General features: G+C 57.5%; 1 protein-coding gene across 1 annotated transcript; it reads right to left on the reverse strand.

The window, feature by feature from the left end:
* Positions 1-5542: 5542 nt before the first annotated feature.
* Positions 5543-9430, reverse strand: PROX2 (prospero homeobox 2). Its single transcript, XM_026051717.1, has 4 exons — positions 7901-9430; positions 7073-7180; positions 6627-6821; positions 5543-5728 (listed from the first exon to the last, which is right to left on the reverse strand). Exons 1-4 carry the CDS (start codon positions 9428-9430, stop codon positions 5543-5545), a joined length of 2019 nt encoding a protein of 672 aa, XP_025907502.1.
* Positions 9431-14870: the final 5440 nt, after the last annotated feature.

Consider the following 14870-nt stretch of genomic DNA (forward strand, 5'->3'; position numbering starts at 1 on the left):
CTGTTTATCTCGTGGCAGTCAGTAATAACAGCTGTGGGTGCCAGAGCAGCAAGCAGCACCTGGGAAGCTGCTGGTTTGGCTTGTGCAGACTGGGCTTGTTGCTGCACTTAAATAGTAGCCATGGGAAACAGCCCCAGAAGGTGTTTGGGGTGCCCGTTTATGGGAATAGCACAGCTAGGAAGAGYGCTTGGCCCTGATGGGATAAGGGCACCTGTACCTCGGGTGGGCTGGAAGGTTGTATGAGGGAGAAACTGGGTGGCACTGCGGAAGGAGAAGGGCAGGCTCCTCAGGAGAGCAGGTTTAAGAGGAACGGCGACTAAGTGGGACCAAGGCGGGGGMAGCGGCCGAGGCACTCGAGCGGGTGCACTGCTCTGCTCCCTGCTCTGTCCGGAAGCACTCGCGGGGAGTTTCGTCCTTGGGGTGCTTCTCCTGAGTTTTTGTTGCCCCCACGAAGGGGGTYGTGTCTGGAAAGCGGCGTGACCAGGTCTGCCACGCAGGGCGGCCGGGGGAAGGAGGCGCCGCTCCAGCTGAACAGTGACCATGGGTCTCCCAGATGTGGTATTTCTTACTGCAGCCTGGGTTGATGTGTCCTCCCAGCGTGTGCTTGGGGCGGCAAATGCTGCTGAGGTCTCATGAGCATGGCCCCTGGTTCACCGTGGGACGTTGGCCTGAAAGGAGCTGCTGTTCCCGATACCCATATCTGAAGGAAGCTCCCGTTCAAGAGCATCTTATTTGACCTGGGAGCCTCCAGGACTGGCTCGGCCACTGCAGACATGACCGAACCACTGGCAGCAGAAAAGGAAAAGCAGAGCTGTTTTACTGCTTCTCAGAGTTTCCTCCCCAAACCATTACTCACACCGCACTGCCTCAACATGCAGGAGAACCTTTCTCAAGCTCTAATTAGCTGTATTCTTAACGGCTCTAAGGCCGTTAAGCTTAGTGAACGTGGATACATCTCCCTCTTTTGGCTACCACAAGACACTTGACAGCCTGGAGTCAGGAAAACTCTTTTTTTCTTGTTTGTTTTGGTTTGGGCTTTTTTGCTTAGCAGTCAATCTTTGCTATGAACTATSTTGTTTAGCTATGGGGGCGGTTATGTTGCTGTGGATGGAGCGTGGATAGAGTATGGATGTAATTGGAAATATTACGGGATAGCTCTGAAGACTTGTTCCTAGAGGAGATGGCTAGTGATGTCTGTGGGGTTTTTTTGTGCATACCACAGACATTAGGACAGGCAAAGAAGGGATTTTTAGGGCAGATGAGTTGGAGTCAGCAGCAGGTGAGCACAATTGCTTCCTAGGACAATTGCTGGAAAACAATGAAGCAACTTCAGTGATGCAGGAGGTGGCTCATGGCTGCTGTGTGGGTAGCACCTCCTCCTTCTCCCTCAGCCCCCCAAGGGTACACGCTTTGTCACTAGAAAGCTGCCTGGGATTGGCGCCCGTTAGTCTGCGTTCAAACACTCTGCTGTATTTTGGGCACTGCTGGAATATAGGCCATCGTCTGAACAGCACAACCAGTGAAACTCAGATTTCTTATGAGTTCATGCCCTGTTTCTCTTGGGCATTGGACTGCTTCATCCCAAGAGTAACCCCAGGTGCCCCCAGCACCCCCTGGGACCCATGGGTTGTGCTGCTTTCTCCCAATTCCCTGGCCTTGCCCTGCCCTCAGCCCCCCTCACTCCAGTTTTATTGGCACCAGGAACCTRTGTATTAACAGAAGAAAGCGAATCAGCTGGGCAAGAAGCTGCTCCCTCAGGGGCTGTGCATGCACAGGACTTGTTTCGTAGGCCCTGTTCAGGAAAGTATTGCTCCAATAGGATGTGGTCCGGTCTTCAAAAAAGGCAAGAAGGAGGACCYGAGTAACTACAGGCCGGTGAGCCTCACCTCCATCCCCGGGAAAGTGATGGAGCAGCTCATCCTGKCTGCTCTCTCCAGACACATGGARGAGAAGAAGGTGCTCAGGAGTAGCCAGCATGGATTCAGCAAGGGGAAATCCTGCTTGACTAACCTGATCACCTTCTACRAAGGARTATCTATMTGGATAGATGAGGGCAGAGCGGTGGATGTCATCTATCTGGATTTGAGCAAGGCTTTTGACACTGTCCCTCACAGCATCCTCCTGGGCAAGCTCCRAAGGTGTGGGATAGATGTGTGGACGGGGAGGTGGATTAGGAATTGGCTCGATGGCAGGGTGCAGAGAGTGGTTGTCAGTGGTGCGGAGTCCAGCTGGAGGCCTGTACTTAGTGGTRTCCCCCAGGGGTCAGTTCTCGGTCCGGTCCTGTTCAACTTATTCATTAACGACCTGGATGAAGGGCTGGAGTGCTCCCTCAGCAAGTTTGCCGATGATACCAAACTGGGTGGAGTAGCTGATAGCCCTGAGGGCTGTGCTGCCATCCAGAGGGACCTGGACAGACTGGAGGACTGGGCRGCGAGAAACCTCATGAGGTTCAACAGGGGCAAGTGCAGGGTCCTGCACTTGGGGAGGAATAACCCTGGACACCAGTACAGATTAGGGGTGGACCTGCTGGAGAGCAGCCCCRCAGAGAGGGACCTGGGTGTCATGGTGGACGACAAGTTGACCATGAGGCAGCAGTGTGCCCTGGTGGCCAAGAAGGCCAACGGGATCCTGGGGTGCATTAAGAAAAGCGTCTCCAGCAGGTCGAGGGAAGTGATCATCCCCCTCTACTCAGCCCTGGTGAGGCCACATCTGGAGTACTGCGTCCAGTTCTGGGCTCCCCAGTACAAGAGGGATGTGGAGCTGCTGGAGAGAGTCCAGCGCAGGGCTACGAGGATGATCAGGGGCCTGGAACATCTGCCCTATGAGCAGAGGCTGAGAGAGCTGGGTCTGTTCAGCCTGGAGAAGAGGAGGCTGAGGGGGAACCTGATCAGCGTGTATAAATACCTCAAGGGAGGCAGTGAGGAGGAGGGGGGTGGCCTCTTTTCAGTGGTGGGCAGGGATAGGACTAGAGGAAATGGCTTCAAACTGAAGCATCGGAAGTTCCACAGGAACTTAAGGAAGCATTTCTTCACTGTGAGGGTGACAAAGCACTGGAACAGGCTGCCCAGAGAGGTGGTGGAGTCTCCTTCTTTGGAGATCTTTAAAACCCGCTTGGATGCAGCCCTGTGCCACGTGCTCTAGGTGACCCTGTGTGAGCAGGGGGGTTGGACTCGATGACCTCTGAGGTCCCTTCCAACCTTCGGCATTCTATGATATCTCCCACGCCCCAGCTGTGTAGCTGCAACCAAAAGCCTTTATTAGTGCATTGCTTGGGACAGGCTGCCACCTCTTTTTCCAGKGGTGGTAGTTTTGTTTTCTGCCAGGGAACCAGCTGCATTACTTGGGCTCTGAGGTAGTTATTGCCTGCAGGRCAAACCAATGTTTCCTTCCAAGACCCCTTCCCCAGATGACCTACATGTGAATCTGGAGCCCCCAACCTTCAGGATGTGCATTCCTCTGCTGCTCAGCCACCTTTCTGATGCTCCTCGTGGCCGTCGTGTACCAGGTACCCAGAACAGCTTTGCCTGCCTCTCCTGACAGCCTGTCAGGAACCCAGCAGGAACAGGGCTGGGAAGCCTTGGGGGACACAATGGGTTTAGGTGAGCACAAGGTTAGACTGCTCAGCTCTGCAAGAGCATTGGCAGGAGGAATAAGCCCCTGGCTACAAGCGAATCTTTTCCCAAAATAATCAAAAAAATTCCCAGGCCAAAGCTTTAGAGAGAAAGTTACCCAATAAGTCTCTAAGGAGGTGAAGTGCTAATTTAAATTGTGCATTTATTTTTAAATGGATTGAGTAATTTTAAAGCTAGGGTTGTAAGATTTACAAACTTCAAGAAATTAGCTTAAGGACACAAGCAGGAACTCCAGCTCACCACTCTCRCAAGAGCAAGTACCACAGTAAATCTGCCCCTACTTGATAGGCACCATCCCAGCCTCATATTTGGTTATCACACATTCCCTTAAAACTGAAAACCCGCTGCCTGTGTGCAGCGCATCCCTGCTCTCATCGGATGCTGGAGCCTGGAGTTCCCCATCCCGTGCAGCTTACGGTGCTCGAGTGTAACCCTGGGTATCGCCTGGAGAAAACATCCCGAGCTCCTCTCCATCCTCTCCTCTGCGCTGAGGTGTAGCTGTTGGTATTGGTTATGTGTCCCTGCCCTTGCCATGCCTTCCTCGGGCAGCTTTCCCAGGAGCTTCGTCCTCTCCGTACAGCACACTTCCTCCCCACGGTGCTTCCCGCYGGGACTGCAGCGCCTGTCCTGCGAACCACATCACCAAGGGTCACCTGGTGTACAAGTGGCCACTTGGTTCTGGTCACGCATAAGAAAAAGTCTTTGTTTTTTCACTTCTATAGAAACAGGGTCTGTAGCTAAAGTTCGGAGGCAGAAAAGGGAGCTACCCTGCCCGTGTCCATGCAACCCAGGAGCTGCTCAGGGGCACATCTTGAGCAGCAACAGATCTCTGCAGCCCGGCACCCACGTGGAGGGTGCCCGACTGCACACGGAGCCAGATCCCAACGGGAAATGGTGCTGCGGGGAGCGCAGAGAGCCGTGTCCCGGGCCGCGCTCGCGACACGAGCATCTCGGGCTCTGCGTGCGCCCACCTAGGGCCGCCCGGGCTGGGGCTGCAATGGGGCCACACGAGGGCMGAGCCTCCGCGTGGGCCTGCCGGGGGGCTACGTCCACCTGCCTCGTGGCCGGGGTGTCCCGTGCTCCAGAGCTAGCGGCATCATCTCCGGGCTCGCGCTGAGGAACCGCCGTGCTCATTCCTACGGGCTGCGCGTGGTCCAGCGCAGCAGCAGCACGGATAGCCTGGTATTAAAAAGGGCACAGGGGCATGGGGCTGGGGTCCCATATGACATGCATGGCCCCCATGCAGCACCGTGCAGATGCAGATGCCACTGCAGGCCCGGAGGAGGAGGTTGTCAATAAGAAGCACTTTTATATCTCCAAGACAGGGTTAACCATCCTCATGGAGTGCTTGTAGTGCTGGAATTCACCAAATGTTTTCTTTGGACGTTGGCATGTTATATCTGGACAGAGACCCAGGAGTGCAGCTGAACTGAGCACAGGACATGGGGCAGCTGTGCCAAGAAAGCTGCCCACTGCTAGGCTTTGCAGACAGAAAGGCTGTGTGTCCTGGCCTGCAGCCCTCCAGACGGAGCGGGAAGGACCCTTGCCCAGGGTCACGGAGAAGGCGAGGACAGGGCCAGGCGGAGACGGGATCCCCCAGGCTCCAGCCTAATGACCTAATTCCCGTCTGTCCCCTCCATGGCATGAGACCTTGCTGGGTTTGAGCAGCRGAGCAAAACATACAGCCTGAAAATCCTGGCACCTGGACTGCCTAAAATCCTAACAGACCTCGCCCAAGGAGACCATGCTATAGCCCAGACTCCAGATAGTCTGTTGGGTGCTGAACACAGTTGGGTGCTGAATCCACTGCACAAGCGGCATCCCGGCTGTACTCAGCACAACCAGCCTCTCCCCTGCCCCCGGCCCTCTTGTACAGTATTCCAGAGGCCCCAGGCCACCTTCATGGAGATTCAGCTCYGGAGCAGGTCCTGAGAGCAGCCAGAAGATTTAAACGCTTCTGGAATGTCACTATCCAGCTTTGAAATGATCTTGTAAATGGGCTTCTTCCAGGAGGGGTCGGAGTCCTTGCCCGCCCTGACGGCGCTGAAGAATTCCTGCAGGGTCAGGCTGGCCACCTCCAGGAAGCGCGCRGGGACCTGCGGAGACACAGCGGATAGCGGGAGGCTGTGGAGACGGTGGGAGGCTGGGAAGACAGGAGACGGTGGAGACAGCGGGAGGCGATGGTGGTTCCCAGCCACCACACACCTCAGCCCTGCCGCCTCCCTCTTGAGGGTCAGCTCAGGTTCTCCTGCACAGGGCCCAGCCCCATGGTCCTTCGAGCTCCTGTCCCTGAGTGCATCTCTCCATAGGAACATGAGCTGCCCTCTCTATTACCCACTGCAGTTTCAGAGGACCAGAAGATCCTAGGTTGTCCTGGCGTGCCCCTGATTTTCCTCGAAGTGCCTCTGGGCACTTGCCGGATCTGTGCCCTCAGAGAGTGCCTTCAGAGTGTTGCAGGCTTTGCAGAGGGATTTGGCCCACCAGAACGGCCAGTCACCCCTGAAATGTGGTCACTGCAGAGGGGAACCCTCCCTCCAAAGCAGGAAAATCAGAGATGCTCATCAGCAGAGAACACTAGGAAATCCTTATATTGTTTTGGGGACACTTCCCACCCGCTCATCCCACTGGCATAGGACAGGAAGGTGCAGAAGGCCTGACCCTTCCTGAAGCCAGGGCTTGCCTTTCAGGTACCATACATTCGGTCCTCTTGCCTCCCTGGCTGCTGTGAGGAACAAGGCAGAGTTACCAGAGCTCATGCCCTTCTTGTGCCCTAAAGTCATTAAAGGCCACGCTGAAAGAGAAAGGAAGTAGTTACAGGCACCACAGGGCTGACACGGGTTGGACCATCTTCCTCTTGCCACCTCTGTGGTTTCAGTCAGCAGCAAATCTGGGGCTGGAGCTGCTCCCTCCCCAGATAAGAGTGCTGTAGCGGTCCCCATTCCCCACAAGCGGGCTGGTTCGCCCGGGCTCTGCCCCACAGCTGCCCCTTCTCACCTCAAAGTCGTTCCCCTTGTTGTAGTGCGTGTTGAGCGCGCGGAAGAGCTCCGAGTCCCGCGAGACCCTCAGCGCCCCGGCATCCGCAGCGCCCTCCAGCAGCGCCTGCCGCGCGAACTTCTCCACCTGGATGTAGTAGAACTCGCGGAAGTTGCTGAACCACTTGATGAGCTGGGAGGTGATGCAGCGGCTGAACTGCAAGTGGTGGGACCGGGAGAACAACCGTCAGGCAAGCCCCTTCCCCACCGACCCAGGGGGGTAAAACACAGGCACGCACACAGAAAAAAACACATTTTTGCAAAGCAAATACATGTGGACATCCCCCGTGCCCAAGACGTGGCTGAGGTGTGTGGGTGCGGGTGGGAGAGCCCCCCTAGCCCTGGGCTGGTTGAGCGCCCGCGTGAGCGGCTCCTGCCCGGGAGCAGCCCCGTGTGGGGCAGATTTACCTGCACATCGAGGAAGTAGCTCTTGAGCAGGGTGGAACTGGGGTAGCGGGTGAAGAAGAACATCAGCTTGGCCTTCTTCAGGTGCCCAGGGCTCAGCGCCTCCTGGATGTACCTCAGAGTCAAGGAAAGTCTSCCCACAGCCTGTCAGGCTGGCAGGGGCACCTTCCCTGGGCTTTTGCTTGCGGCAATGGCTTCTCCCTCGCCTGGTAATGGCACTGTGGTTGGTGAGGAACACTGCTCCCTTTGGCATCCCGGAGAAACCAGGGTCGAATGCCATGCCAGGCTCATGGGAACAGGGATTTCTGAGACATCGACTCCGTGGGTAGGATCATGGGTCCACCATCAAAATAGGCGTGGGAGCTCCTGACTTCTATTCTGTGCTATTTTATGGCACCTAGCTAGTCTGAAGAGCATCAGTGCCCCTCCACAGTCTGCAGGCAGCCGTGTGGGGAGGAGAGGCAGGGCTGAGGGGCAGCGCTGGCCAGGCATGTCGTGGCTGCCAGAAACAACAGGGCATTCGGCACGCGAGGCCTGTTGTTTCTGGCCAAGCCGTGTCCCGGTAAGCCTGCAGGAGGAGCRGGACACACAGCCAGGCTGGGAGACCCCCACATGCTGCCCCTGGAGCAGGGCCCAGGCCTGGGCTCAGCTCAGCACATGGATGCTGCCTGCCGAGTTGCTTCTTGACCCTACACRGAAGGGTCCTGCGGGGAGCCCCCAAAGTTGTGTAGATAGCCCAGAGCGCCCCTCGCTCCAGAGCATGCGTGGGAGGCCAGCAGTGCCTCCCGGCACCTCCCACTGCCAGCATCCCCCAGCACCTCCAAAGGATATGTGGACGGAGGGGAAGGGTGCCCCATCGTGCGGCTCCCGGCCGCCAGCCCTGGCCGCGGGCAGCAGCGCCAGGCTGTCTGCGCGGGCAGGGCTCACGGGCACGGGCAGCTGCTGCTGCCTCACGACCGGTGACCTCAGTTTGATGGCTCCCCAGTGCAGGTCGAGGGGCTCCGGGGGACCCCGCTCCGCAGCAGAAGGGCTCCCGTGGGAGCTGCTGCCCCAGGGGCCGTGCTGGCTGCAGCCCCGCAGCTGGCCGAGTTGCTGGCTGTCCTGAGCAGGGCCTGTCGTGCCCAGCGGGTAGCCAACACCAGCGACCTGGCAGGGTTTTCTCAGCCCCCTTGAACCTACAGGGCCAGGGTGAGAGTCTGGGCTCTTCTCTGAAGCTCCTGACAGAGCCTCAGCCTGGGCTCCCCCGGGGGAATCCGGCACATCCTTGTGGGGAGGCTCGGGAAGCTGTTTCCTGCATTTCCCAGAAGCCAAGTGCTCCCTCCTGGCTCCCTCCGCGGGCACGGGGAGGCTGCGGTGCCGCTGCGGGAGGCGGCCGGCCGCCTTCGGCCACGCGGCCTCCAGAACGGAATCCACCACGCGAGCCGTCGCTGCGGCCAGCTCGAGCTTCAGCGTCTCCGAGAGCAGCGTGGCCTGCGAGGACGGGCCCCCCGTGCTGCCTGTGGCTTCCTCAGCCTCTGCCGCCTCCGGGGYGCTCCTCCAGACCTGCCTCTGGAGCGTGTCACCGGCCTCGGCCGCGCCACCCTGGCCCGGTCTGCCTGCAGCCGCTCCACGTGCTGGATGTGCCTGCTCCGTCCCTTSCTGCTCGTGAGCAGCCTCTCCGGGGTCACAGAACTGGAGGAACCTCTCCTGGAGCTGCCGCAGCTGCTGCTCCAAGGTGAGGAGCTGCTCCCTGAGCTGCTGGCAGCTCTCTGCCCGGGAGCTGCAGGCGCCCGCGATGGCCTCTCGGTCCCCGCCATGGCTCTGCTGCTGCTGCAGGGGCAGCCTCGGCTTCCTCTTGCTCTCCCGAGGTGTCTCCCGGCCCCTCTCCAGGTCGTGTCCGCCACCTCTCGCCCCGCTGCTGTCCCACGTCGGGGCGTTTGGTGGGAGGTTCATGCCTTGGATGATGCTCTCCACCCTGGCCCGCTTGGCTCGGAGGTGCTCGTYGGAGAGCTGCTCTCTGTCGTTGGCACGAGGCGAGGGACGCAGGGCACAGTGCCCAGGGAGAGCCAGGGCTTGCTCTCCTTGCCCAGGAGACACATCATCCCCATAGTCCCGGGGCAGAGCAACCAGCTGGGAGGAAGGTAAAAGGATGTGAGGATCCAGGCCCCTGTTAACCACTGTGTGGCTGAGGAGATGGGATATCAGGGATGCASTGGGAGAAGGCAGCAAAGAGTCTCTATGTAAACAGGGCTCCTTTTTCAACCCCTGGCCATGCCCTGATGTGGCATGGATCCCACCCTGTTCAGAGGCAGTCCTGTCATCCATTGTGTCCTCTTTCCCTCTGAAGACCGGATTGCTGACCCGCAGCAGGGTTGGGATCATTTCCGATGGGGGCCGGAGGGGCTGGCAGGCTCCCTGGACGTTTGGTATTCCTGCTGGCTAGAGATGTGGAGCGGAAGGAAGAGCAGAAATGGCAGAGCTAGGACAGCAGCCCTTCACACCCATGAAGAGCTGTTTCAGGGAATGACACGTGCAAAAAGCTCCAGCCACTGCAAAACAAGTGAGCGTGTGGGAGGTCGTTGGATGAGCTCTGGATGAGCTGCTTCCTGCGTGGCCAGCGGCACCCGGGACAGTGGCGCTGCTCGGAGCACCCTCAGCACTAGGGATGGCCCCTCCAGAGGCACCCTGTCTTGCTGCACCTTGGCCAGACCTTCTTCAAAAACACTGCGTTAGTATTAAAATACAAGTAGTAACACACATGTATTGGGAGCCTAGCGGTGCATGCGAGGCAMGTGAGTGCTGAGACAGACGAGCAGAAATGGGGAGCACCTTAGACGTCCTGGTAGGCTCGTGGCCTGCAGTGCAGGGGCGTGAGCAGAGCTGCTTCCTCACACACTCGGGCCGAGGTGCTTCAGGTGCTCCTGGGCTTTGGCAGGAGCTGTGCACAGAGCACCCGCGTCCTCAGCGGGCAGCACTCGCTGTCTGAGAGCTGCAGGGAGAGACACAGGGCTCCTGGTCGCTCTGCCCCCCGGGCATCCCTCAGCCCCACACGGCAGCAGAGGGACCCGTGTCTGTGAGCGCGAGCTCTGCTCTCCGGCTCCGTGACACGGCTGCGCCCGGGTGCAGCGCCTGGTCCCTGCGGCAGCCCCCAGCCCCTGCCAGCAGAGCCCCGGGGACACCGAGACGGGCAGCAGGGCTTGCCAGCCCAACACGTCCCTCCTTGGGGCCACAGCAGGCTGGTGGGACGGGCACAGCGCGGCCAACGCTTCCAGGGGCTCCGGAGCCGCTGCCACGTGACCTCTCCCTGGCAGGACACAGGGGATGCTCAGGCTAACRCGGCGTGGAGCTCCTCGGTGGTGGTTAGAGCACAAAATAACAGGCACGGGGCTGCGGGATTACCGGGGATGAGGATGAACCCCGGAGCCAGCAGCCAGCGGCTTGGGAATTGTCAGGCTGACTCCTGGCAGAGATCCACCTGCTCCTCTCCCTTGTGCTGGCGGCTTCGCTGGAGAAGGAGCAAAACCTCATAAACGGAGCGATTACGGAATAATTATTCCCATGGGATGATCCTTCCTAAAACACATTAATTAGCGGTAGCTTTGCATCCTAGAAGAAGGCGTTATATTTCATTTCCAGACATCTTTAATCCATCTTTAATATCTGAGACTCTTTTTTTTTCTATACACAGAACTGTCTGACACTTTTCAACACTACTAATCTCCTACCCACATGATCACAGTGAGTCCAGAGGGTAACAACACTGCAAAAAATGTGTTTCCTTTCACTGGTTTTCATCAGTTTTGTTTCTTTTTTTTTTTTTTTTCTTTCAGAATAGCCCTCTATTCCAGACAGTTTTTCCAAGTGTAATGCTGCCTTTCCTAAACTACACATCATTCTTTATCACTGCAGCGTAGATCTAAGATTTGTCTCTGCCATGTTACACAGTCCTAATTTCAATATCACCGAGTTTCTTTCTTTCCCCCTTCTCTGTGATGCCTCTCTGAATCCTCCCTGAACCTCCACAGYGAGAGGGCAGAAAACTGCCCCACACCCTGGAGAGGGGCCACTGTTGATTTAAATCTCTCTTTTTTTTTAAACACATTCTCACACATTTTACAAGGCTAGCCAAAGTGTATCAGCTGTTTTGCTGACTCTCAGGAAGCGTAAAGGCTTAGGAGGTTTTCCRAAGGACTCGCCAGGTTTCCCACCCTGCTCCGTTCATCCAGGGCTTCCYGCCGTGTCCATCGTGCTGCCGGACAGAGCGGAGCACGGATGGGGTGGCTGCAGGTCTGGAGGTCACCCCCTGATTCTGGACTGCTTCTCCAGTCCTTCAGCTGCTTCCAGCATCACCAAGCAGCAAAAGCAATATATTTATGCACATCATCCATCCTGAAGGCTTTCCCCACAGATGGGGCACAAGACAGCTGATCCCWGGGCCTCACTTTTTGACGTAGCACTTTGCTGGTGACAAACACCTTTGCTGGCACTTTGCTCTTTCACGATTCCTTATCTCGCCCACGCTCAAAAGCAAGGACAGGGAGCTCACCAGCTCCTTACCCTGAAGCTCTCTACCCGCCAAAATGAAGGCAATAGACTCTCATCAGCACAGGAGATTGCACTAAGCCTGCCCAAAAGTGCCGTCCCAGGAGGTCCTGCCCCAGGCAAGTTGCTCCCGGGAGCAGCAGGTCCCTTTCCCCGCTGCAGCCGTGCACTCTGCTCCAGACTCCTGCTGCCCACCTTCACCAGGACTAGCTTCCAAACACTACAAAGACACCTAGGCTCCTCCTAACTGCAGGAAGAGACCAAGGAACAAGAAGAAGCTACTCAGAAGAAGAGCTGCTATACAAGAAGAGCTGCTATAGCCGCGTTTCCAGGGAGAGCTGCCTCGTGTCCCTGCCCCAGCAGGATGCAGCACTCACCTGCACTTGCTGGCTCCGCATCCTGGGCTGAGGAATCCAGGCTCCCAGCACCACCTCCCTCTGCGCTCAGGGCCTTTAAAGAGGGAGCAGGAATGCCCTGGGCAGCCAACCAGCGGGAAACGACTGCTGAATATGCAGATGGTGGCGCAGGGGGGCTCGCACCCGCTCCYGCTGCTCCGGGCACCTGCCTCGCCGCTCCTGCTGCCTCCCGGCTTGCAGACACCTTGGAGCCGGCGGCCGAGCGCTGGTGCCCAAGAGCCGCGGGCCAAGGCGGACAGGCAGGGCCRCTGGTGCTGCCCGCAGAGTYGGTGGCATCGTGGACACGTCTCCTTCCAGGCAGCCCTGCCCAGCCCCGCGGTTCCCTTAGGCTTCCCCATGCCAAAACAGGGGAATGTGGCTGCCGGGCTGTGCCTGGCGCCCCGGGGTGACGCCTGTCCCCTGTCCCCCAGGGCAGCGCAGCGAGGAGGCTGCTGAGGGAATGTGGCTCTGGCGCCTGCAGAGGAGCAGCTCCCCGGAGCAGAGCGCTCTGCGCAGCCACATTTGCGTGCCACCTGCAGTGCCACCCTGCAGGACCCGCTCCGGGGGCACCAAGCACCACCTGGAGAGGGTCGGGAAGCTCCAACTTGGCCCCAGAACCTCACTGGGAACCCACCATGGCGCACGGGTCTTCAGGCGGCACAAATATCCCGGGATAAAGCAAGCCAGGTTGCGGGAGAGGAAGATGCTGCTGGGTGTGCGCCTCAACCTTCGCTAAAGAGCCCCAGATGTTTCTAATGTCCCAGGCACAGGGGCATGGGTGCGTTTTGGCTGCCTGCCACATGCAATCTGCGCTGTAGGCAGTAGTTGGGAAATGGAACAATGCAAGAAAATTGGCAAAATTTAGCATCATACTTTTTGCATAATCTCATAAACATTGTACAGCCATGGGAGCTGGCAGCTCTCACAGCTGATAAATTCATGTCCTCACCTCGGTGTGGGAATAACCTTCCCGCCCCGGGGCCCTGTTTACAATGTGCTATGTGCTGGAGATGTGGGGGCAGGTGGAATCTCCCCGGAGCAACACAAAATCCGGCGGCTCGTGCCATTCCTAATGCTTGGTCTAATTTGCCTCCACATATTTAATATTAACACAGTGATGCTTGTTTTATCCACTCGGTAGGCAGGAGGCTGTGGTTAAAAGCAGTTGACATCTGGTGGTCTTGTTCAAGGATATTAGCCCTCAAAAGACCAATAGCAGAGGAATTCCTGGCAGGGCTGCTCTGGCTCAGTTGCCTTTTTTTAAAGCTGTCAGCACRTCTTCAAAGCTTCAGGGACTACATCCTATTGATTTTTCTTCAACATTCTTTTTTTTTTTTYCTTTTATTCCAAGGATATTTGTTACACATTTACATTAGCAGACTACTTTGAAAATCACAATATAGCATTCAAATATTAAGCAATGGCTAAATTAAGGCTGCATGCGTAATCTCAKCTTGGCTCCTTGAGAGATGCCTGCTTGCCAGACGGCCTTTTATCTCCATCCCAGGCTACTTCCCAGGTTCTGCAATAGCTTCTCTGGGTTTTCTGTCAGTGACAGTTGCCCACCTGGATCTAGGCAGGAAGCAGAAGGCAGCTCAGGACTCACAATCCTTCCAGCACGTGGATCACACCTGAGGAATGGGGCTTTCCTATGGACTTGTTTCCCTGCTTGCAGCTGTGAGGTGACCTCCCTGCTCTTTTCAAATAGTGTAATATCCCACTTGCTGGGGCTTAGAGCGAGATTATCAAGGTTAGCCATCCTCATCCTGGGATTTTTCCAGGTGGGCAGGAAGACCATTAGCAGAGCCTTCCTGCAGCCACCTAACTTCAAATGAAGAGTTGAGGAAGAGCCCACAATACCACACCTTTTGCTTTTAAATGGCTCCTTTTAAATACCAGGAATCAGACAACACAGCTGAGCTATCAAGTGCCCTGCAGTTGCCAAAAGGGGAAGGTCCTTTCAGGGGCCGATTGCAGTGTTATCAGCTTCACTGCAGCGTTATCAGCTTCACTGCAGCGGGGAACCGCACGTGTCCAGCGTGGCGCCGTGTCGGAGGCAGAACCGAACCAGGCACCTCCCGCCTGGCCCGGCACAGACCCGTGGAAGGTATTTTGCCTGGGTGTGATTCGCCAGGAAGTCTCGATGGCAATTTTGTATGTTGAACGCAGCAGCAGCAGAAGGGTTTATTGCAGCAGCCTCTGCAGATGGAAACACACATATGTGTCAGCCAAGGGCTGATGCTAGCCTGACACTTTTCCTCAGCAACGGGCCGGACTGCGCTCTTGTCAAATTGTGGATGACACCGAACTGGGGGTGTGCAGGGGCGGTCTGTAAGGCCGGGCTCCAGCCCAGCTCTGTGCATGACCCAGTGCTGACGCCGCCTCTTGCCCCATCTACAGCACACAAGYGACACGGGAGATGTTTGGGGTCCAAATGCCACGTGAACTCACGAGTGTCCCTGCATCGGCTCCCAGGGCCCCCACTGCTGCCAGCCGCCTTGGGAGCTCCCTGGTGAGCCACGGCTGGGGGCACCACGGCACCCACCGGGGAGCACCCAGGCACCTGCTCCGCTCCAGGGCTCGTGGGGACCGCAGACCCACAGCAGGGACCTGTCACCCTGGACACTGGGGCTGCAGGGAGCCCAGCCCCATCCCCGATCCCAACCCCGATCCCAACCCATCTCCAATCCCAACCCATCCCCAATCCCACCTCCAGCCATGTCCCCATCCCTGCCCCTTGTCCAAGCCCACCCTCGTGGCCCTATCCCTGGCACCGCCTGGTGGCCCAGGCCTGCCCCACAGCCCGTCCCCACGCGTGTCCCTGTTCCCACGCGTGTCCATGTCCCCACGCGTGTCCCTGTCCCCACATGTGACCCAGCCCTGTC

Source organism: Nothoprocta perdicaria, unplaced genomic scaffold (assembly GCF_003342845.1).
Source record: "Nothoprocta perdicaria isolate Ctin4 unplaced genomic scaffold, notPer1 scaffold_8, whole genome shotgun sequence".
Taxonomy (NCBI): Eukaryota; Metazoa; Chordata; class Aves; order Tinamiformes; family Tinamidae; genus Nothoprocta; species Nothoprocta perdicaria.